At 37.7% G+C, this 25362-nt stretch overlaps 1 protein-coding gene across 3 annotated transcripts in view; it reads left to right on the forward strand.

Moving 5' to 3' along the window:
* The first annotated feature begins 2861 nt into the window (after positions 1 to 2861).
* The window catches only part of LOC121260679 (protein SABRE), a 36336-nt gene continuing 13835 nt past the window's right edge, over positions 2862 to 25362 (forward strand). Inside the window, exons 1-15 of one of the 3 annotated variants that reach the window (XM_041162631.1) lie at positions 2862 to 3453; positions 4632 to 4743; positions 5653 to 5913; positions 6392 to 6657; positions 6919 to 7135; positions 8649 to 8819; positions 8924 to 9001; positions 10092 to 10343; positions 12557 to 14635; positions 15727 to 17596; positions 17838 to 17938; positions 20544 to 20900; positions 21002 to 21120; positions 22634 to 22883; positions 24251 to 24475. In XM_041162631.1, the coding sequence (XP_041018565.1) occupies positions 3383 to 3453; positions 4632 to 4743; positions 5653 to 5913; positions 6392 to 6657; positions 6919 to 7135; positions 8649 to 8819; positions 8924 to 9001; positions 10092 to 10343; positions 12557 to 14635; positions 15727 to 17596; positions 17838 to 17938; positions 20544 to 20900; positions 21002 to 21120; positions 22634 to 22883; positions 24251 to 24475 (6429 nt within the window). In that variant the 5' untranslated portion in view covers positions 2862 to 3382. The other 2 variants (XM_041162632.1, XM_041162633.1) reach the window with 2 other exon arrangements.

Raw genomic sequence — 25362 nt, forward strand, 5'->3', positions numbered from 1 at the left:
GGTGCAAGCGGGTAACTGACACCAGATACCAGTGGCCATGCTCGGCCAACCCAACACAGTATCCCCATTGAGTGGACTCGTGCATCACGATGCTCGCCATCTCCTTAAACATAGTCCTTAAAAAAAAAAAATAGAAAGATGGAAAAGGAAAAGGATATTAAGGAGTAAGAGAAGTAGCAATCAACAGACAATTTTAGTGGAACAAAATTTGCATGCAACGACTGAAAGGTACCAGTTTGTCTATTTTTAAATATATGTGAATTATATTTTTACTAATAAAATTGATTCTCGTAGCTTGAAACACCGGCTACACATTCCCACTCTGCACCGCTCATACGTCCAAGTTTGTCTCTATCATAATTGATTCTCAGAATTAACATGCACGTGGGCATCTCGGATCTCTGTCATCGCCAAAACATAGCGGCTTGCAACGCCTTAAAACTTTCTCTACGATCCAACAAGACAATTTAGGTATGCAAATCTCACGCTTGTGGCTAAAAATTATTTATGATAATAGGTTTGGCTTCTGTAGCTTAGATATGCACCCTAACTGTATGCATTGACTCCCGCACCCCCAATGACTAGAATACCAGGGGAACCAAGCACTGTGTCTACACGGGCTTGCCTTATCCATTCCCTTAGTCTATGAGATCGAGAAGATTAGGGGAGCTAAGTACTGTGTCTACACGGGCTTACCTCATGCCTTCCCTCAATCTACGAGGTCGACGAGAAGACTAGGATAGTCAAGCACTGTGTCTCCAGAGGTTGCCTCATCCATTCCCTCAGTCTACGAGGGCGGATGAGAAGAACCACGAGATGACGTCTCCATCAGCGAACACTAGGTGTAAGCACTTGTGCCATATTCGCTGCTAGCGGGACTCCTTCGGGAACGAGCCTTTGGAGTTAACATCATGAGTCTCCAAGCTCCACAACTGTCTTGCGCAAGATACCTTCAGGAACGAGTCGACGGGTTCAGTAGCCACCTAAGGTGGATTCGGAGGTCGACGGGCTTCCTGACCACTATGCATGGGTTACCACATACAAACTCCAACGATAGGCGAGTCCAGTCTTACGAACTGCTCGATCACCATTACACCAAAGAGACGGGTCTAGTCTTTCAGTTGCCTGCCTTACCCCTATTTTCATAACAAGTTAATAGGCGGAAAAGGTCAGGGATCGCCTGACCTCCCAGGAGCTCAAGTAGGCGGGCAAGTCACTTGATTGCCCGACCACCCTCGCGCGCATCTTACGTTGTTGAGTATACTTACTACCACATCAAGCTCTGCGCTCGCCATTTACGCAATCGAGTATGCCTCCCGCCACACCGAGTTCTGTGCTCGCCATTTATGCAGTTGAGTTCATCTCTCGCCACATCTAAGTTTCGTCTCACCATTTACATGGTCGAGTATACCTCTTGCCACACAGAGCTCCGCGTTCACATTTTACGCAGTCAAGTATACCTCCTGCCACACAGAACTCTGCACTCACTATTTACGCGATCGAGTACACTTCCCGCCTAACTCCATGCCCTGAAATCTTCATCGCTTAACGCAAATGAAATGGATAACTAGGAACCCACTCCTGGAATTTATTTTTCTATGAGCTTCAGCAAATCATTTCAACTACATATTTCATTTAAAGATTCTTAAGGTCTTTTTTGAAATAAATGGCCCTTAAGAATCGCGGGTAATTGGAATGGGTAAAATATACTAAGCCTATAAGAGCTCAGCCCAAGGGGCGAGATCTTATCACTAGAAGACAAAGAAAGAGAGATGAATGAGAGACAAATAGGGGACAAGGAAAATAAGGGTGTCAGGAGATATGGACATGAAGAAAAAAAATGAGAAAGTAGAGAGAATAGAGGATGTCAGATACATAAAAAAAGACGACCAATTCTCACCACTCCATAGGGACATGTGAAAAGAGGGGCATGTAAAAAGTCGGGACAGATAAAAGGAAACAATCAGACGATTTCAAGAGATTTTTGGACTTCTTCAACTTCGACTTCAGCTTCAACTTCTTTAACTTCTCGAAAGAAGTTATAGCGAGAAGATATTCTCCAGCAAATATATTCGACATTTTTATTGTACAACGAGAAATGAGAAGCGATTAAAGATTGTAAATAAACTTAGTATAGTGGATATTCCCTCCCAAAAAATCTTGTGGACGTAGGTTTTATGCCGAACCATATAGATCTGTATGTCTCTTTCTTTTTTACATTCTTAATATTTATTTTTTATTCACAGTCATGGACGAACACATAGTCGTATCGGACCATGTCGAAACTCCAGACCACACCGATCGAGGCCTAGATCGTCGTAGGGGTTGGGAATGACTATTTCTTCCCTTCCAGACTGTTGTGCGATTTTTGGCATTAACAATCCACCTTACTTATTTTAGATCAAAATATATGATAATAGAGCAATTTTTTTTTTTATTTCCATTCGTCCAACTTTTACAATCTTATATTTAATGGTATCAATTAATAGATCAATCTCAAATAAGAAATATATAAGTTGGTGTGATTGAAGATCATAAAATAAAAAATAAGAATATTATTTTTTTATTATCAATTTACAAAAGGGATTAAAAACTAATTTTATTTGTTTTTTTTTTAAATTAAATAATATCATCAAAACAGCACTTTTAAGTTCTTAATATATTTTATCAAAAAAAAAAAAAAGTTCTTAATATATAAATTGCTCAGAGGATCGAGTCTGTCATCTATCGAATAACGAAACTGAACGTTTCACTGTTTCTCCCACGGCGCGTAGCAAAACGGCCACCCGGACCGTCAAACATCCAAAGATCGTGTTAACTGTTTCTGAAGAGAAAATACAGGATAATGAGAGAAGGAAACAAGACAAACAAAAGCTGTCCAAACGCACCGTTGACCAAAGCCATTCTCGAGGACACGCTCGCCATCAAAACATTGACGTCTCACCCACGTTTCCCCGAGAACCCCCCACGTTGAGGAATAGAACACTGACCTCACCCCGTATCCTGTACCGCACCAGATCCGAGCCCCCCACCTTCATTGATCCCCCTTCTCTCTCGCTCTCTCTCTCTCCATTCCACGATCTTGACTTCCCCCCCCCCCCCCCCCTCTCTCTCTCTATCATCAGCGAGTACCTATCGGATCGGATCTCACTCGTCTTTAAAACACACACACTCCGATCACTGCGCGTCGAAGACCCAGTCAGATTGGCCTTCTTAGCCCCACCGATTTTAGAGAAAATCTTTGGGATTCAATTATTAGGGTTTTTTCTCCTGCATTCTGAAATGAAATTACGCGCCCAGAATGCTCTCTATTTCACTCTTTGGAATACGATAATTTGATCAGAAACCGCATTTTGGGAGACATACGGATTCTCCGGCGGAAATGGCAGCTTCGCCCGTCAAGTTCCTCTTCGGGTTCTTGCTTGTTTCCATCACATTGTGGTTAATCTTCATGTAAGTTCCTGAATTCCGCTGCCAAGTGCATAACTTGTACGTTTTACTTTGTATACGTTATTGGAATCTATATTTTTCGGTATCAAATTTGGGTTGATCAGTGTGTAGGAACAATTTTATCGTGCGGTTTGATGCACTTGTATTGGCCTTTTCGTTTTTAATGCAACGTTTTACTTGTATGATCAAATTGAGCTCGCATTTGGTTTGAGATGCAAGACTAGGTGGTTTGATCTTTTTTTGTTTGATAGGTAAAAAAAAATAGGTGGCTTGATCTTACGGTCGAGGAATATTTTTTTGGGGGTTTATTACTGTCGCCGAGCGTTTATGGTATCTGAATTTAGTGCGTTGACACCATTCAGTAGCCTTGTACGTGGTGTTCAACGCTAATAAATTTATAGGGATTGGCCGTATACTACTGACAAAGGCGAGATTGGATGAGGCTCAATATGGACGTGATGAGCCGCTCCAGCAGCAAATTCTATCTGTACCCCTCAACCATTGCAAATGAGTAAATTATTTTGAGAATCATAATGGCAACATCATCTAGAATCCTGTTCGTACACTCCAAATACTATTGGTGTTATTCCTGTGCCCATTCCTTACCAAGAACTTACCAGCCTCACGTTAGGGTAGATGTTTCCATTTTTAAATTTTTTTTTACCTCACTTTGCCACATCCACACTCTAATTTCAAAAACCTTAGTCAAGTCGAAGTTTCCCCATAAGCTTTTTAAAGCCGAATTTTATCTAGTAAGTAGCAGATGTGGGACTTAGCACACATGACGTTTATAACTTAACATCTCTAAAAGGACTACAAAAGAACTATTCAATATTAGAATTGGAGCTTTCTGAAATCACTATAAACCCTAAGCAATTTCTCTCATTGGCAATGTGAGATTCTATGACCGTCATTTTCTTCCTATACTTAATTCGGGATATTATGTTTCATCTCTCTTAGCTGGTATGCCATCATTATCATCTTTCTTGGTGTGCACTTTGTTTGCACTATTGCCATTGTATGTTCTAAGATTAAGCGTTTTGTCACCGTTACTGTTGTGAATTACGTTATTTTGTCATTTTCTTGTTTATATCTTATAGGCCAATTGGATTTCTGGCCATTTTGTTTTTTATTTTTATTGCCAATTCTTTATTGGACTTTTTTTTCCTTCTTTTATCCAGATCTGCTTCCAAGTTGTTGGCTTGGGTTTTGAGTCGGATTGTGGGAGCATCTGTCAGATTTCGGATTGGCGGATGGAAATGTTTAAGGGATGTTGTGGTGAAGTTTGAAAAGGTTTTCTTTTACTTGAGTAACTGCATTTACTTGTTCTTATGTGTGAGTTGGTCTTAGTTCTCTCCTTATTGTGCTAGGTCAATAGCTCATCATAGCATCATATGCCCATTACTAGGTAGAGTTCACTTATATTCACTATAAGAGATTGATTTAATGGTTAAAAAAGTACTTTGTAAAATATATGTAAATTTCCACTTTAAAATAGATTTTCATTGACAAGAGACTGTGAACTAAGTTGACTTTGGGAATGGTGTGGGTTTTATGAAGCTTATTGAATGGTTTTTTCTATGCTGTGTCAATTCATGCAAAATGTGGGTCTTAATCACCTGAATCATGGATGGTGCTCATTAATGGGCTTGCCATTTGTTACTCTTATAATAAATGAGGGTCTGCTTCATGTATTGCGACTTAGATTTTTGAACATACATCTTTGATCCTGGCTAGGGTACACCCCGCCTCCCCAACAATCCAATTTTGAGTTCTTTTTACCAATTCATTGTATCAAGGCCTCGGTGCCAATGAGGAGGTTTCTCTTGCTTTACCTATTTTTGGTGGTCATATAAAATAAAGCCAGTCCGATTTCCACGAATTGGGGGGAGAGAGGCAACCATTCCATTTGATATTAGGTTTCATAGAATAATTTTGTAGTGTACTGACTGGCAGGCTAATCTTTATGGAAGCTTTGGTCATTGACTGCAAGCGAAGTTGTTAAATCTAACTGGAATTCAAGCGAAGTTGTTAAATCTAACTGGAATTCAAGCGAAGTTGTTAAATCTAACTGGAACTCCTTCAGTAATTAATACGTTATTATTGTTCTCCCCCCCTCCCCTCCTCCCAAAACCTCCCCACCCCCAAAAGAAACACATCTGGACACTTTTATCACTGTCTTTATGGATTTTTTATTGGCAGGGTGCTGTTGAATCTGTATCTGTTGGTGAAATTAGACTCAGCCTACGTCAGTCCTTGGTCAAACTTGGTGCTGGTTTTATTTCTCGGGATCCAAAGCTGCAAGTGTTAATATGTGACTTAGAAGTTGTGGTGAGGCATTCAACTAAAAGCACACAAAAGGCTAAAATTCGAAGACCCCGCACCTCAGGCCGGGGAAAGTGGATGGTTGTAGCTAACATTGCCAGATATTTGTCAGTATCTGTCACCGATTTCATTGTAAAGGTATTTGCGCTTATTTTTTTTTTTTTTGGGGTGAAGTTTTTCTTTTGGTTATTATTTCATAATATTTTTTGTATGACTCATCTAGTCTTTTTTACTTTGGGTTTCATTATTGTTTTAATTGCTCCTACAGATAGTCTTATAAACATATTTATGGCCATCCTGGACTCATTGGATCACCATAATGCCAATCAATCTTGGCATGAGTAGAGTGGATATGGAATTGTGGGATTCTTTTTTCCTTTCTACTTTTTCACCTTTCATGTCTTTTTGGGGGTGGGCTATTTTACCTTTCCATTGGCGTAGTGCAGAAATTTAATGTATTTGCCCCCAAAAAGGTTCCAATGATAATTTCTGAACTAGGGTTGAAAAGCTTCAACTTTACTACAATATGGTTTCTTGTTTGTCCGTTAAAATAGTCTCTGGTTTCTTTTTGTGGCAAGAAATTCTTTTGGTCATGGTAACTCTTTTGATGCTGCAGACACCCAAAGCTACTATTGAAGTTAAGGAATTGACAGTGGATATATCTAAAGATGGTGGATCCAAGCCAAATCTGTTCGTTAAGCTGCGTATATTACCTATTTTCGTTTACATAGGTGAACCACGGGCTAGTTGTGAGCAGTCTTCCACTTTTAACAGTGGAGGATGCATTTCTGCAGGCCAGTCATCCTTTGCCATGATTGATAAGTCTTCTGCCCCTTTTAGCTGTGAAGAGTTCTCTCTATCTTGTGAATTTGGTCATGACAGGTATTTTCCCTGTATAGGCTCCTTTCTTAGCCTTTTTTAGATGCAAGTCTTAAAATCGTTTTCTGGCAAAAAGTGGAATCTTTCTATTAATGGGCAACATCACATACGATTAGTTGGCTAATTTACAAATTTTAGTGGTTTTTTTGCGACTTTCCATGTCAAATGGGTGGTATCCACTTGTTAACTTGTTAATGTTTTAACTTTGATCTTGATAATGCTGGTTTACGAACAAATGATTTACAATTGTTTCTTTGGATGTAGGGAAGTTGGTGTAATTATCAAGAATTTGGATATTACCAGTGGAGAGGTCACTGTGAGCCTAAATGAGAAGTTTCTTTCAAAAAACAAGAGATCATCGAACACTTCTCATTCTGATAAAGTCATAGATTCAACTGTTGATTCTATGGCTGCTAAAAAGCCACAGGGCAAACAAACTCTTGCAGCACTTTCGAAGTACACTACTATGTTTCCGGAAAAGGTTTGTCATTATAGATGGCTTTCTACATGCTTCCCAGTTCCTTTTGCTTTTGCTTTGTATATCTTTTTTCAATTTTATTTGGTTGCAATTGAAAAATAAAACCATTTCAGGAAGAAAGCAATATAAGTTGACTAGGGTATATAAAAAAAGCTGACTAGGGTATAAATGTTTTTTTCCCACCTTGACAGTCTTATTTTGCTACAAATATTTACGTAACAGTTGTGTTTGTACGTCTTCTGGTTACTGTATACGAGGAAACTACTTATAAAAAAAAGTATTTGTACAAGTAAACTATAGCTATAGGGGATAACATTTTCAGAAATGAATTTCCAGCAGGGGTGCTGGAAATAGTTGTTTGAACCTGCTATTCTGCCCAAAAAAAGAGTGTTTCAATAGTTCCGATTGGTTGGATGAACCTGTGAAAAAAATGAATCTTAAGTTACCCTTGCCCCTTCTCTTGTATGCTTGCTGTGAATGTTTATAACTCCTTACTGAAATCACTCTGCAAAGTTCCAACCCCCCCAGTCATAATATCATTTGTGTTGAAAAATGTATAATAATATATAAGGCCTGGTTAGAAGAATACTTCATTACAGAACATTAGATCTACTGTAATAGAACCTAGAGCAAACTTGGAAAAATATGGTATTGGTTGTTTTTTTTCATGTTATAATTTTTGGAAGAAGGGAGTTATGAACAATCTGAATGCGTCTAAGTTCATGACTGGAAAATATAAGTTCATTTGAATTAAATAGTTCAAACTGCACTTCTTAAATGAAATTCATTCCTTAGCCAAAAAAAAAAAGTTTCAAGTTCTAGAAGAGGTATGTTTTTTTAATAGTCATGCCTTCTGTAATTTTGAAGAGGTGTGACATAAAAAAAGTTTATATCTCTTCAGTAACTTTGATCCTTTTTTATTTTATTTTATTCATACAGCTTCAATTGATTGGGTTAGTATGTCACTCTACTATCCGCCACTACCTCTTACACCCGGGTAGCAAATTGGAAGAGAACTTAGGTTGCTTATGTAAAACCTGGGTTTCATTTTTTATTTTTATTTTTTTTTGTTAATGTGGGGTTTTCTTCACCACTGGCTACCAGCAGAGCCATCTTCTGCCTTGTATGATATTTTCTCTGACAGAGTTCCTCTTCATCTCCTTTGCTAGTAATGCTATCATTTTAGTTAATTTGTGGAGTAAGTTCGCTTATTAAGCCAACTACATATGCTGTATTAGCAGTGATTAATTCTCTGCTTATAGCATATTATTGAGTGTGCGCGTGTCTATATATATATATATATATATATATATATATACATATAGATATACACACACACACACACACACACACTGGTTGACTGTGGTAGCAGCAATATGTTTACATGCTTTATGCCATTTCAGGGCACATAGAAGATGTCTTGGTTGCATTTGATTGGAATGCATGATAAATAAGCTTGGAAAATTTGCTAAATGGAGTAAATTTAACTAGCAAAAAACATGTTCTTAACATATAGGTTTGCTTCAACTTGCCAAAACTGGATGTGAGGTTTGTGCATCATGAGCATGATATTGATGTTGAGAATAACATCATGGGAATTCAGTTAAAGATAATCAAATCTCGATTTAGTGAAGATGTGGGGGACAGCACACGCCTTGATGTTCAAATGGATTTCAGCGAGATTCATGTAGGGATTTAACTGTCGATCTTCTTACAGTTCTTTTGTGCCAGAATTTTACAATCATGTTAAGCTTCACTTCTTGTTGACAATGATTTTTCACTACATTTCAGCTTCTTAGAGAAGCTGGCACCTCTGTTTTGGAGATACTTAAAGTTGATGTTGTCTCATTTTTGTATGTGCCAATACAGGTAAGTAGGTAGTTTATTATCTTTTTCTAGCTGCTACCTTTTCATTGTGTGTTTTAAGTTTAGGTAAATACAGAACAGTTGTGAACTATATATGTAGTACTATTTTTTTGTTAGGACATTCACCCTCTTTGGATGATCACTTTATACGATTGTCTTGAACAATGCGGTTTTTGTTACTCTTAAAAGTTAAAGCTTACTCATTATCACAAGTGGCAAATGAGTGAGTCTGACTTGAGTTAGGCAAATGGACAGTACTATGGATGTTGGCATCTGACGTGGAACAGGTACTCGACAATGCTGCCTGAGAACAAAATGAACTGCAGTTTGTTTTTTTATCTTGAGAAAGTTCTGTCTTGGTGTTGGTGGGTTAATTAGTACACATACCCTCACTCTCTTTGCCCATGTATTTGGTCCTCCTGTTGATGCATGTCAGCTAGCCGCTAGGTAATCACCTTTATCAAATACAGCTATCCAGTTATCCTAGTTGGTCCCCTCTCTCATGGTCACAGCTAGAGTGGATGACAGGTTAGAGAGGATTATTGGACAGTACTATGGATGTTGGCATCTGATGCAATACAGGTGCTCGACAATGCTTCCTGAGAACAAAATGAACAGCAGGTTTTTTTTTTTTTTTTTTCTTGAGAAAGTTCTGTCTTGGTGTTGGTGGGTTGCTTATTACACATACCCTCACTCTTTTTGTCCATGTATTTGGTCCTCCTGTTGATGCATGTCAGCTAGGTAATCACCTTTATTAAATACATCTATCCAGTTATCCTATTTGGTCTCCTCTCTCATGATCACAGTTAGTTAGAGAGGAATTGGAGACCTTTCTCTGCAATGGTGGAGACGATAGGTTTAGTTTATTGTCGTTTGAGCTTTTAGCATGCAGATATCAATGCATTGACTACTAGAGCATGCTGACATCAGTGGTATTGCATTTATACATCACAGACTATATTTTACTTGGATTTTACTTCCAAATAATTATGGTGTCTTTCTTTTTAGATGCATCGGATATGTTTAACTTTGCATTGACAGTGCGCAATATCATTTATTTACTAGATCTTTTTTTAATGTTCTTACTATACAGCTGACCTCGCCTATTAGAGCTGAAATTGATTTTAAACTCGGAGGTACTCAGTGCAACATCATAACGAGTAGACTAAAGCCGTGGTTGCGCCTCCACTACTCGAAAAAGAAAAAAATGGTGCTTCAGGAGGAGACTCTTGCTCTTGAAAAGTCTCAATCAATTGAATCCAAAGCCATCATGTGGACATGTACTGTCTCAGCCCCTGAGATGACCATTGTGCTCTATAGTGTCAACGGTTTGCCAGTATATCATGTAAGTGCTATATTTATTGCTATCACATGGTGTTAGGTTAGGGGAAATGCTTGAAGCCTTGATTTTGAAAAAGTGTTGTGTTAGTGCTCATCAGCTGTAAGATTGTTATGTCCTTGGGGTATCATTTGGACCTATTTTCCAATTGAGGCAAACAAATAAATATATTGAGTACATATGAGGAATGGAACATGAGTTTTGTAGTATTCATCTAATTGATTCTATCATTACTAAACTACCTTGTTAATATTGGTAACTAGTGCCCACGAAGATTTTCTTATAAGAAAATGGCATCGCAATAAACGCAGAGATTCATAAAATTCTTACCAGTCCAATTTCCTGAAGCAAGGAAGCATTTGATTCAAGGTTCTGCAAATCAATACCATGGCTGGATTAAGATGCCATGATCAGACAATATAGTGGCTAATCTTCAGCATAATAGTGGAACAATGAGAATTCTGCTTTATATGAATTGTAGACATAAACATACTTCTCCCCATTTTCCATAAAATGGAACAACATTTTAAGCCTTGCATTATTAATGGCCATCGGATTTAGTGAGGGGGTGACTACTTGGATTTGTCTACCACTGTTAAAGAACGTGAAAAGTTCATGTGGAGGCCCGTGATGAAAATCTGTTATTCTAGTGGGGCATTTTGGTGTACCATAAAACAATGTTTGACTTTGAGAACATATAAACTAGGGTTTTGGGGGGGGGGGGGGGTGTATGATAATGATCACCTATTCATTTTATTTGAGCGTCTTAAATCAGTGGATATTTGACTTTAAAATATGTGTGTGTGTGTGTGTATATATATATATATATATGAGCTCTGCTACACATCATCTCCACGCACCACACACAACACTTTTTTTCTTTTAATTTTTAACTTCCTAAACCAGTTGAGTTCTTCTAATCATCATACATACACTGCACATTTGGTAAGAGAAAAAAATAAAAAATAAAAAATTATGTATGGTGTGTGGTGTGTGAGGATGATAAGTATAATTATATATATATATATATATATATAGATTCATTGGACGCCTGACAGGAGGTAATTCTATTTCACTTCCCCATTTTCCTCCGAACACCTACTTATAAAAAAAAAAAAACTTTCCTCCCAACACCCCCCCTTTTGCCTATAAAGGTACTTGTGTATTTTGGGGTCTTAAATTTGTTGGTCTTAATGATAGACTTTTTTTTTTGATCAGTCAGTCTTAATGATAGACTTATTTAGTATTAGGGCTTTGAGTGAGCAGTTTAGAGTTTTGATGGCCAATCTGTGGTGTACGATAGTGACTTAAGTTGCAGTGCCACCTTTCATTCGAGAGTTGTGTTTTTGTTTCTACAAATTTGACCACCTCAGTGCCTGTTTAGGATTGTGGTAGGAAATAGAGCTTTTCATAGTATCGTGTAGAGTTTTACTAAAAAGCTTTACTATTAAGAAGTTGTTTATTATTTGGTAAAAATGCACTTAAAGTGCTTTTAAAGTAACTATGTTGGTTTTTTTAAAAATGTAGCATTATCTACAAGAGTTTGGAAGCACTTTTTATAAATTTAGGTCCTGTTTGGGTTTGAGTTTGGAAGCTTAAAAAGTGCTTTTAACAGCTTAAAAGCTCTTTTAAAGAAAAAATGGTATGTTTGGTAAATTAAAAAAGAGCTTTAATCACTTAAAATAGCTGAAAGTCTACTTTTTTAAAAAACACCAAATTGAAGCTTTTATTGAAAAGCTCCTGCAGATAATTGTATATTTTTAAAAAACTACCATAACTAACTTTAAAAGCACTTTAGATACATGTTTATCAAACAGTAAACGGCTTTTAAGTATAGAACTTTATAGTAAAGCTCGACAATTAAAAGCACTACCATGAAAAACTCTATTTCCTACTGCAATCCCAAACATGCACTCAAATTATTGAAGATTTATGCCTAATGAAGTTTTATATTTCTACAATTTTCATATTCACTTTTCTGATCCTTGCTTTCAATATGAAGTTGTGCAACTGCATACATGGATTCACACACCTAATTCTTTTTATGTTGGAATATATATAATAGGTGACATGATTATGCTTTTGTGGATGGAATTTCTAAGGTTCCCCCATTGTATAGTACTCATTATATCTTTCTATTTCTTACTCTTTAACTTCCACTATTCGATGAAATACTGATTATATATCTACTGTATTTTTAACTTCTGACTTCCTAATAGGGTTGCTCACAATCATCACATGTGTTTGCAAATAATATATCGAATATGGGAACTGCAGTGCACATGGAACTTGGTGAAATAAATTTGCACATGGCAGATGAATATCAAGAATGCTTAAAAGAGAGCCTTTTTGGGGTGGAATCAAATTCAGGTTCTTTAATGAACATAGCAAAGGTTAACTTGGATTGGGGTAAGAAGGACATGGAATCATCTGAGGAAGAGGATCCTAGGTCTAAATTGGTTCTATCTGTTGATGTAACTGGTATGGGTGTATGTTTAACTTTTAAGCATGTTGAATCACTTATATTAACTGCCGTATCCTTTCAAACTCTCTTAAAAAAACTTTCTGCATCCGGAAAAAGAACAGCACAGAACCGGGTGGGGCGTTCCTCCAAATCTTCAGGGAAAGGGACGCGGCTCTTAAAATTTAATCTTGAGCGCTGTTCTGTAAACTTCTGTGGTGACGTGGGTTTGGAAAACACAGTTGTTGTAGATCCCAAGCGTGTGAATTATGGAACACAGGGTGGTCAGGTTGTTATCAGTGTGTCTGCCGATGGCACACCACGCTGTGCAAAGGTAATGCCCACACTATCAGAAGAATACAAGAAGTTGAAGTACTCTTTTTCTCTTGATATTTTCCATTTGAGTTTGTGTGTGAACAAGGAGAAACAGTCCACACAGATGGAACTTGAGAGAGCACGATCTGCCTATCAGGAGTATTTATTGGAACATAAGCCTGCCACAAAAGTGACGTTGTTTGACATTCAGAATGCCAAATTTGTACGGCGATCTGGTGGCCTGAAAGAGATTGCTGTATGCTCTCTTTTCAGTGCTACTGATATTATGGTCAGGTGGGAGCCTGATGTACACCTATCATTAATTGAACTTGTTTTGCAATTGAAGTTGCTGGTACACAATCAGAAGCTTCACAGACATGGCAATGAATCTGTGGAAGACGTCCCTGGTGTCAGGGACATTGAACAGAAGAAAGAAGCCACTTCAGTATCAGGAAATGGTGATAGGCACAAGAAAAGGGAATCTATATTTGCTATCGATGTAGAAATGTTGCGTATATCTGCAGAGGTTGGAGATGGGGTTGACGCAATGGTTCAGGTTCAGTCTATCTTCTCTGAGAATGCCCGTATAGGAGTGCTTCTTGAAGGGCTTATGCTTTGTTTCAACGGGTCAAGAGTATGCAGAAGTAGCCGAATGCAAATTTCACGTATTCCCAGTGCCTCTATAGATGCAGACGTACCAGTTGCCACTTCATGGGATTGGGTAGTACAAGGCCTTGATGTTCATATTTGCATGCCATACAGGTTGCAATTGCGTGCCATCGATGATGCCATTGAGGATATGTTGCGTGGTTTGAAGCTTATAACTGCTGCTAAAACTAATCTAATTTTTCCCGCAAAGAAAGAAAGCTCAAAAGCTAAAAAGCCTGGTGCAACAAAATTCGGTAGTGTAAAGTTTTGCATACGAAAACTAACTGCTGATATCGAGGAAGAGCCATTGCAGGGCTGGCTTGATGAACACTATCAGCTGATGAAGAATGAGGCTTGTGAGTTAGCTGTCAGGTTAAAATTTCTCGACGAATTTATTTCCAAAGCCAATCAATGTCCTAAAACAGCTGAAACAAATGATGCTAATGGATTAGAGGTTGATGTGCAAGATCCTTCAGCTATTCGCAAAATGGAAGAAGAAATTTATAAACAGTCATTTCGATCATATTATCAGACATGTCAGAGTTTAGCACCGTCTGAAGGTTCAGGTGCCTGTAGGGAAGGGTTTCAGGCTGGTTTTAAGCCTAGCACTGCCAGAACTTCGCTTCTTTCCATTTCTGCCACAGATTTAGATGTAAGCTTGACTAGAATTGATGGTGGAGATGCTGGGATGATAGAGGTTTTAAAGAAGCTGGATCCTGTCTGCCTTGAAACAAATATACCATTTTCTAAGCTGTATGGGAGAAAAATTCTCTTGCATACAGGCTCTCTTGTTGTTCAGCTACGCGATTACACATTTCCTCTTTTCTATGCTACTTCGGGTAAATGTGAAGGTCATGTTGTTCTAGCACAGCAGGTGAGGTTCAGAGCTGCCTCTCTTTACTTTTATGGTTTCATTTTTAGTGTATACTTGCATTGTAGATGCTTTTTGGTTGTGAAAATCTGGCATCCTGGATATGTGAAAATTCATAGATCGAATAAGCACTTTTTTATTACTGAAGCCCACCAAAAAGATAATCATATCTTGAAACTTAAGGGTTTTACTTCTGTATGTATCCTTTATAGAATGAACAACCTATGGACTGATAGATTGTTCTGTTATATGGGAGGGCATGCTATCATGGACCTTCTACGAAGTATGTGTACCTTTAAACAGTCTCACTTTCTATGAACTCCCTGCTTCTCTTTGACTAATATGATTCTACATTCCTGATTGTTCTCAATCAAATTAGTATAGAATAATGGTTTGAAGATATAATATACTTTTTAATGAGAATAGGCATAGCTCAAGTACACGGGACATATACAAGAGCAACACTCATGTGTCATTGTCTAAAGATACAAGGAAATCATGAATGCTCATGCCATCAAAGTCTATTACAATCAACCAATGGAATAAAGTGTGAAGAAAAATATTCTAAGCTCGTCCATTGTCCATTCGAGATCATTGAAACTCCTTTCATTTCTCTCCTTCCATATGCACCACCAAAGGCAAGTCGGAACCATCTTCCACATAGCTACAATGTGAGGATTAGCTTGGATGCCTCTCCAACTTGCTAGCAGATCGACCATCCTTCATGCCTCTCTAGCAGATATATCATTCTGTAAGCTCATGGCCACTTTACAATGCAATAATAAGTGGTCAACGGACTCCCCACTTTTTTTGCACATACAACACCAGTCCATCACAATGATTCGGCGCATCCTTAGATTGTCTAGGGTGAAAATCTTCCCTAAAGGAAGCTGTGTAGAAATCTATAAATGAGTCCCAATCTTGTGCAGCTTTGAGGAAGGTGACATTCCACTGAAGACATAATATTGACTTGCATCTACACCAGATTTTCTTTGTTTGTATCTCTGGTTTCACTGATGTTCTTTTTGTTTTCATGAAATATCTTGACATCCAAGTTATGCTCTGTGGCTGTGACTGTTTCCTCTTTGAATTAGGCAACATGTTTTCAGCCTCAAATTTATCAAGATGTCTTTGTTGGAAGATGGAGAAAGGTGCGCATGCTTCGTTCAGCCAGTGGTACTACTCCACCAGTGAAAACATACTCAGATTTGCCCATACATTTTCAGAAAGGGGAAGTGTCCTTTGGAGTGGGCTATGAACCAGCTTTTGCTGATGTGAGCTATGCTTTTGCTGTGGCACTTCGCAGGGCTAATCTTAGTGTTCGGAATGTTGATTCTTCTGTTTCACAAACTCAGCCACCAAAAAAGGAACGGAGCTTACCGTGGTGGGATGATATGAGATATTACATTCATGGGAATATCACTTTAATGTTTTCTGAAACCAGATGGAATGTCCTTGCAACTACTGATCCCTACGAAAAGCTTGATAAACTTCAAATTATCTCAAGTTCAATGGAGATTCAACAGTCAGATGGTAAAGTTTATGTTTCAGCAAAAGATTTTAAGATTTTAGTGAGCAGTTTGGAGAGTTTGGCTAGCCGTCGTGGTTTAAAACTTCCTACTGGCATATCTTGTCCATTACTAGAAGCCCCGACCTTCACTCTTGAAGTTATGATGTACTGGGAATGTGAATCTGGCAATCCTCTAAATCATTATCTACATGCATTTCCCTCTGAAGGCAAGCCTCGGGAAAAAGTTTTTGATCCCTTCAGATCAACTTCTCTGTCCCTTCGGTGGAACTTCTCTCTTAGACCCCTTCTTCAAACGTCTGAGAAGCAATCCCCATCTTCAACCTTGGAAGATAGTGCTGGTGTAGACGGAACTGTCTACGGTCCTCCGCACAAGCTTGAGAATGTTTCGATTGTTTCTCCAACATTGAATATCGGTGCTCATGATCTAGCATGGATAATAAAATTTTGGAACATGAATTATGCTCCTCCTCACAAATTGCGTAGCTTTGCTCGCTGGCCCCGTTTTGGAATTCCAAGAGCTGCTAGATCTGGGAATTTATCATTGGACAAAGTGATGACAGAATTTATGCTCCGAATAGATGCTACTCCTACCTGTATAAAACATATGCCATTAGATGATGATGATCCAGCCAAAGGACTGACATTCAATATGTCAAAGCTGAGGTATGAACTATGTTATAGTCGAGGTAAGCAAAAATACACTTTTGAAAGCAAGCGTGATTCTCTTGATCTCGTTTACCAAGGTCTTGACCTCCACACACCTAAGGCATTTTTGAATAAAGATGATAGCACTAGTATTGCAAAAGTAGTTCAAATGACAAGAAAAAGTACCCAATTTGCATCCATGGATAGAGTTTCCAGTGGGAAAAGTAATTATGTGAATGGTTGCACCGAGAAGCATCGTGATGATGGATTTCTTTTATCATCTGATTATTTCACAATTAGAAAGCAGGCCCCAAAGGCTGACCCTGCTAGGTTATTAGCCTGGCAAGAGGCTGGAAGAAGAAATCTTGAGATGACTTATTGGAAATCTGAGTTTGAAAATGGGAGTGAGAGTGATGAGCATACACGATCTGACCCAAGTGATGATGATGGGTACAATGTCGTAATAGCTGATAATTGTCAGCGTGTTTTTGTTTATGGCCTTAAGCTTTTGTGGACTATTGAGAACAGAGATGCCGTATGGTCCTGGGTTGGTGGTATATCCAAAGCATTTGAACCTCCAAAGCCTTCTCCTTCTCGGCAGTATGCCCAGAGGAAGTTACTTGAGGAAAACCAGCAAGGTGGTGGAGCTGAAGCACATCAAGATGATATGGCTAAGCCCCTTTCTAGCAGCCATGGTGCTAGTTCTCCCCCTCCTCAAAACGCAGAAACATCATCATCATTACCTTCGCATTCACTTAAAATGGAGAATTTGTCAGCTGCAGCTGCTGGTATATCTCAAGCAACCTTTGACGTTTTGGTTTGAAGGGTTTAGTTTAGCAGTGCAAATACATTGATAGAAATAGTGACATTCAATTTGTGTAGTTTTGCTCAAGGTGCAAATGATTGTCAGCAGCATTGAAGACATATCTAGCTATATTTTACCATCAGTTAGTTGAAGTTCTCATCAGCATGATTTTTTATTGCCAAAATATTCAGCTAAGAGGCACTTTGTTTTTGCATAATTTCCAGTGAAAAGTGTAAACATTACTGATCCTGAGGAGGACGGCACTCGTCATTTCATGGTGAATGTTATTGAGCCACAGTTCAATCTGCACTCAGAAGACGCCAATGTAAGTTGTGAAGAAAACTTCAGCATCAAAATAATCTTCTCATTTTAGGTTGAAAAATACTATTATTTACTATTGCTTATCTTGGCCTTTTCTTTGCTATGTATAAATTTGCATTCCTATTTATTTATGCTCTCTGGTGCAGCAAGTTCAACTTAATTTCCATGGATATTCATATTATTTGAAAATTTCCAGTGATGGATAATTGAGTTGGGAAAGTGGAGATGAAACTAAACGTTGAAATTTTTTATTTTAGGTGAAATTTAATATTAGCTAGGTTGGTGATATTATCCTTTAGTAAACCTTATTTGCAAATCTTGAAATGTTTGTTTGAGTGACGATGTCAACTGGGCTGGTCAGAGATCCATATCTGTGCACAGACTATGCCGATGGATCAATTGGAGATGAAATTTTGAGTTTGGAAGCACTTCTGTGTGTTTTCTCGATGGAGGTTATGCCCTTTGTGTTAGGCGAGGATCTTTTGGATCTTATTGATTTAGGATGTACAAGAGCATTTTCATCACTTGCATAATTTATTTTCTTCTTTGAAGCCATGTCTGAGCTGAAAATCAACTTGGGAAGTTTGACTTTAATGGCATGAACGTACATGATTTTCTTGTATCTTTAGACAGTCATGCATAGGTGTGGTTCTTGTATATGTCCAGTGTACTTGGCTTCGCCTATATTTAATAAAATTGCTATTTACTGATATAAAACAAATTTGTGCCGATAGAGGAAATAAACAATGTTGGCAGTTTGGCATGTATCCTTGGGTGTCGGGTGCCATCTCTACCCACCAAGTATCTGGGTATCCTGTTGGAAGCCTCGTTTAAGGCGAAGTTCTTTTGGGATGGTGTTATAAAAGAGATGGAATGTCGCGTATTTGGGTGGAAGTGGTTATGCTTATCCAAAGGTGGGAGGCTTACTCGGATCAAGAGTACCCTTTCTAACCTTCCTAATTATTTCTTGTCTCCATTTATCTGTTCCCGTTGGCATAGCCCAACAACTTGAGAAGTTTTTAGAGGAATTTCATGTGAGGGGGGCTGGTGTTGAGCTCAAATTCCACCTAGTCAAGTGGCCAAGGTATGCACACCGATTTCACCAGGCAGTTTGGGGATTAGAAATTTGTTTTCATTGAACAAAGCCTTATTGGGAAAATGGTTATGGCATCATGATACCGAGAGAGAGGGTTTGTGGAAGCATGTGGGTAGTTGGTATTCAAGTGTTGTCAGTGGGCTTTATGGGGTTGCAATGTGGAAGAACATCAGGAAAAGATGGGGGGTTTCTCTTGTTTTATTAGAATTGAGGTGGGTGAAAAATCTAAAATTAGGTTTTTTATGATGTGTGGTGCAGGGATGAACCTTTTAGATTATCTTTCAAGAATTGTTTGTTTATCCTACTTTAAGGAGACTTCGGTTGCAGAACATTTGCTGGAGTATGATAATTTTCTCCAATGGAATGTTGCTTTTAGTAGACCAGCCCATGATTGGGAGCTGTCCTTTGTTCTATAGCAAGTTGTATTCCGTTAGATGGAGGAGCAACAGTGATCAAAATTCAAATGTGTTCGGTCTCATCTAAAAGATGGATCTTCGAGATAAGTCCTTTTCATTGTGCTCATCCCTCCAGTTGGCTTATTTATTCCTTGGAAATGTATAAACAGAAATAAGCCGCCCTCAAGGGTAGCTTTTTTTTTCTGCCCTTTTTTAAGGCCGCCTTAGGAAAGATCTTAACGACAAATAATTTGAGAAAGAGGCATGCTGATACAATAGATTGGTGTACAATGTGCAAGAAAAATGGGGGCATTGATAATCTTCTGGTACATTGTGAGTTCGCTAGAGAATTATTGGTAGCGATGTTTAGCATTTGAGTAAATGAAGAGGTCATGCTCCTGTGAGTGGTGGAGTTGCTGTCATGTTGGTTGATCCTGTGTAGAAGTCATAGAAATTCAAAAGTTTGAGAATGGTCCCCTTGTGCATAATGTGGTGCATTTGGAAAGTGTGCAATGCCCAGACTTTTGAAGATCATGAGAGGATGGTATCGGAGTTAAGAGCCTTTGTATTGAGTACTCTCTATTTTTGGTTAATTGCTCACAGCAGCTTCTGTTTCCCTAACTTCCTAGAATTAAAAGAAAAGATTTGCTATTTTTCTTTTTCCCGATAGCGAAGAGTATTCTTTTGTATACTTCTATGTGCAATGGTTGCACCCTCTCTATGCTATTATTAAGAGCACAATGGAGACTTGTAGTGTCAAAAGTTTTTGATGTTGTCAAGTTATGCAAATAATATTGATAAATATTATTTATAAAATGATGTCATAAAATTCTGACATATTTTCAGCTGTCATCGTCCTTTATAGGTATGTTTATAAGAAATTTTTGCTGCTAAACTTTTCTGTTTATGCAACCCAGACAGTTCTTGGAGTACTTATCTTTCTTGGAATATTTCTAATGCCTTGTATGAATCTGAGTCTATCTAAAGAAACCTCATTACGAGGGGTTTTCATTTTATGATGGTGGTTGTCCTCCTATGCTTTATACTTGTTCATCTGCAGTGGCATGGCAGACAAACTGCACTGATGCTTAGGGTCTCCATGGTTTTTTCCCAAACAGGGTAGATTTCTTCTTGCTGCTGTCAGTGGTCGTGTTTTGGCCCGATCGTTTCATTCGGTCCTCCATGTTGGATATGAGGTGATTGAGCAAGCACTTGGTACTGGCAATGTACAGATTCCTGAATGTCAACCTGAAATGACGTGGAAACGCATGGAGTTCTCTGTCATGTTGGAGCATGTGCAAGCTCATGTTGCACCAACTGATGTTGATCCAGGGGCTGGATTGCAGTGGCTTCCAAAAATTCTTAGAAGCTCTCCAAAAGTAAAGCGTACTGGTGCTCTACTCGAGAGAGTTTTTATGCCTTGTGATATGTACTTTCGGTACACAAGGCATAAAGGTGGGACTCCTGAACTAAAGGTAATATGGTCTTCATGTTTTCGTTCTATCACATGAATGTTGCTTAGTTATAGCAAACAAGATGCTTATTTTAACTCTCGTTTTTCATCTTTTTGTTGCAGGTGAAGCCCTTAAAGGAGCTCACTTTCAATTCTCATAATATAACTGCGACAATGACATCTCGGCAGTTTCAAGTTATGCTGGATGTGTTGACCAATCTTCTTTTTGCACGGCTGCCCAAGTGAGAGCATGATTTTTTTTTTTTATTTATCTTTTTTCTTCTTCCTTTATATCTGTCTTCATTTTTGAATCACATGAGGTCTGTTAATCCTATTTGAAATTCTTAATTACATGTGGTGGCTCATTGAATCGATATCTTTTTTTTTTTTTTATAAGTAAAATAAGTATTATTCACCCATTCAACTGTCAATTACAAAGTCAGAATATGCCCTATTTATGTAGGAGCATTAGAAACTAAGAAGTCATGAAAATCCATGCCATTAAAGTCAATATCTATATGCTCATATTTTTTTTTTGATAATTAGTAAGAGATTTTATTACTAAGAATAGGCTTAGTCCAAGTACACAGGAAGTATAGAAGAGGAAAAACCTACATAAACTCTAGAAACTGAAAATGACTAAAGCAAATAAAAAAGATTATCTCTATTCAATTCAAGAGCCTTATCCCAAAAACTCAAGGTATTAAAGAAAAACTCCCTAAGTTCTCCTATCAAGCGTTCTCTATCTTCAAAGCACCTCCCATTCCTCTCTAACCATAAGCACCACATCAAGCACGAAGGAATCATCTTCCAAATGGCAGCAATACGTTGTCTCCCCTCAAAACATTTCCAACATGCAAGAAGATCCACCACATGCTTAGGCATCACCCAAGCAATACCCATCCTACCAAAAATCTCATTCCACAATGTCTTAGCCTCCTCACGATGAAGAAAAATATGGTTAACAGATTCACCATCTTTCTTACACATGAAGCACCAATCTACTACACGCTTTCTTAAGTTATCCATGGTGAGAATTTTTCCAAGAGACACCAACCAACAGAAAAATGCCACCTTACTAGGCACCTTAACTCTCCAAATGCATTTCCAGGGGTAATCATAGACACAATGACAGGTTAGCGCCTTATAAAAGGAACTAACCGAAAATCTGGAATTTTCTGCATGAACCCCCAGCAAACTATCCTCCCTTCCCTGAACAATCTATACGTTCATAATGCTTTGGGAATATCTGTATCTATAATGTTGGTATTGCATATTGTTGTGGAAATGCCCTTTCAGCTGTATAACCTTTCAGGCCTTTTATTTTATTCCATATTGCCTTATTTGGTTGATCATCGCAAGAGGTAAAGACCGAGCATTAGCTTCAGTTCAGTTTAGTCTGATCCTAGCCAGGGATCATTTTAAGCCGTCATGACTTTGCATCAAATGTTGGCTTAACAATATTGGATATCTAACACTTTGATAACTGGAATTTTGATCAAATACTTGCATATGTTTTCTATTCAATGATTGCTGTTAGCGAGCCAAAGATGGTTGGTTTATCTTATGTGGATGTCAAAAATCAATCTACAAGGTATATTGGAAACTCGGTTCTGGTGCTTAAACTTGTATAATTATAAGTTGGATGTTTTACTATACAGACACTCAAAATTAAATGTGTGATTTGGGTTTTAAAACAAGTGTGTTCCACTTTCTAAACTCTTCAAGTTTATTTGGTTAACGTATGTGATTCAGGCCTCGAAAAAGTAGTCTATCGTTTCCTGCTGAAGATGATGAAGATGTTGAAGAGGAGGCAGATGAGATGGTTCCTGATGGTGTTGAAGAGGTGGAACTCGCCAAAATCAATCTTGAACAGAGGGAACGGGAGCAAAAGTTACTTCTTGATGACGTTAGGAAATTGTCCCTTAGGTGTGATACATCCAGTGACCCATATCCAGAAAACGAAGCTGACTTGTGGATGATAACTGGAGGAAGATCCACCTTAGTAAGAAACAAACCTTTTGAAAAACCTCTAGATATGTAGTTTAATGACAGTTAAAAAGTTTTTAATGCCTAGTACTGTTTCTTCACAAATTCAATGATAAACTTTCTGGCACCGAGAAAATGATAGTTCCTTTTCAAATTAATGCTAGTGCATCAAGACTTGCAAAATAACATGGCTAGTACACATGTTTCTGTACACCTCATGTGGTCTCTTATCAACTGAATTATTAACATTTTTGAAATTTTATATTTTTGGGAAAAACTAAAATTTTCCTTTGAATTTGGTTTGCAATGGGAACCATATTTTTGTCTCTTTTATTTTGGAAAAAAATAAGAAACAAAATCTTTTTCTAGTTTTAAAATATTTTCCCCTTAGCCATTAACTCCAAGGGAATATAAGATTACTTCGTTTATTATTTACCTTATTGGTGAGGGCCAAGTGTGTTATGCATTTTCTAGTCCCAATATCAAAGGGATCTTCCTTGTTTCAAGTCCTTGCATATTCGAGTTACTGAATTAGAATATTCAAATTTTGGATCTTCATTGCATTGACAAACCACAGCAATTGTACCGGGTTTTGTTGATTAAATGGTAAGCACCATGTGATGTGTGGCCAAATCTCCAATTACAGTCTTAAATATTTATTTTGCTCCACTTGAGTGCTGCCTATATTCTGCCAACCCCTTTGTGTCATATAATCTTGTGATTTATAATTCAGCTAGAGAGTTCCATTATGTGTTACCTTGACTTTTCATTACTCTTAGCACAAATCATGATATGAGCATGGTGATTATCACTGCACACTTAAACGTGGTGGAAATTTTCGTAAATCAGGAAAATCTGCTACTCTGGCACATACTTGAACTTTGAACTTGCATCCATGGCTGAGTCCATCACCTTGTGTAAGATTTGGATAAATGTACCTTTTAATACCTGTGTGCTGGTAAAATAATGGATCTTTACCTATCAACTCTCCAGGATTTAGTGATGGATCTCCAGAATTTTGTTCCAACGGTTATATAAAGACTTATGGGCCTAAAAAAATTAGTTATCCTTCTACATATTGTTGTTCTAAATTAGAATCTTTTTCGTTTTATTATTTATGAAACTAAACTCTATTTAGCATCTCTTGGTTTGTTTCTCAAGTGTGTAGATGGAATAGTATATCTGCAAACACCAGAATATGCATTGTGTTGTTGCTGTTATCTAAAGTTTGTTTCTGTGATTTTCATGTAATCCTGCGCTCTCCCTCCCCCTCCCTCTAGTGCGTAGTGTTTATTCTCATGTATGTTTATATCCACACATCCACATATCAATGTTCTTTTTGAGTCTGTTATAGATTTTAAAGTATGAGCTTGACCTTTTCAGGTCCAAGGACTAAAGAGAGATCTTGTAAATGCTCAAAAACTCAGGAAGGCCGCATCTGCATCATTGAGGATGGCCATGCAGAAAGCTGCTCAGCTACGACTGATGGAGAAGGAAAAGAACAAAGGCCCCTCTTATGCCATGCGTATTTCTTTGCAAATTAACAAAGTGGTTTGGAGCATGCTTGTAGATGGTAAATCTTTTGCTGAAGCTGAGCTAAATGATATGGTGAGTGTGTATGATCTTTCAGTGTACACAACAGTTGAATTCTTCTTATTTTCCCAAGACATTAATTATTTTATCTTGGGGATTGATAAGTGGGTGGAAATGGTATTAATGATGGGGAATGAGATGAGATGGGAAATCTGTGAATAGTAGTGAATGGTTTGTGAATAGTAGTGAAATGGTTTTGAGTTAAGATGTTTTATTAGGTTTTGGGAAAGGAGGAAGAAAAAGTTGAATAAAAATATTATAAAGTTAAAAGTATTGTTAGAATATTATTTTTAATATTTTTTTTGTTTTGGAACTTGAAAAAGTTGATTTTTTTTTTTTTGTTTTGTGTTTTGTGTTTTATTTGGAAGTTTGGAAAAGTTGTAATGAATAGGTAATGATTAGATGAAAAAGTTGAAGATTTGAAATCGAAAAGTGTTTGTGTTTGAGTGATATTTGGAAAGGAAATGAGTAGAGATAGGTTCCCAAACGAGGCCGAAGTTTCTGGAAAAATATAGATACTTATAAAGATCTGCTCTCAACTTTCGAAGTGAGTAAAACACATTTTATTCCTTATAACATCGTTTTGTTTTGATGGTAAGGTTGAAAATGGTGCTTGTTAGGATCAAATTTTACAGATAACTCTTTCATGATTAAGCAATCTCAGTGGGAAAAGAATTGATGGGTTTTGCTTGTCTCCAGTTAGCTCCCTTGGTAGTTCTTCTGACAGCTACTTGGCTGCTCGCCCATTAAACGATACAAACTCGTATAAAGCTCGACCGGCTCGAATAATGTTCGTGAACAAACTCGTATGAAGTTTGACTCGAATATATTCATACATATATAATACAATATATATATATATATATATAATAGCCAAAAGTTATATATGTATTATTAATTAC

Source organism: Juglans microcarpa x Juglans regia, chromosome 4D, assembly GCF_004785595.1.
Source record: "Juglans microcarpa x Juglans regia isolate MS1-56 chromosome 4D, Jm3101_v1.0, whole genome shotgun sequence".
NCBI lineage: Eukaryota > Viridiplantae > Streptophyta > Magnoliopsida > Fagales > Juglandaceae > Juglans > Juglans microcarpa x Juglans regia.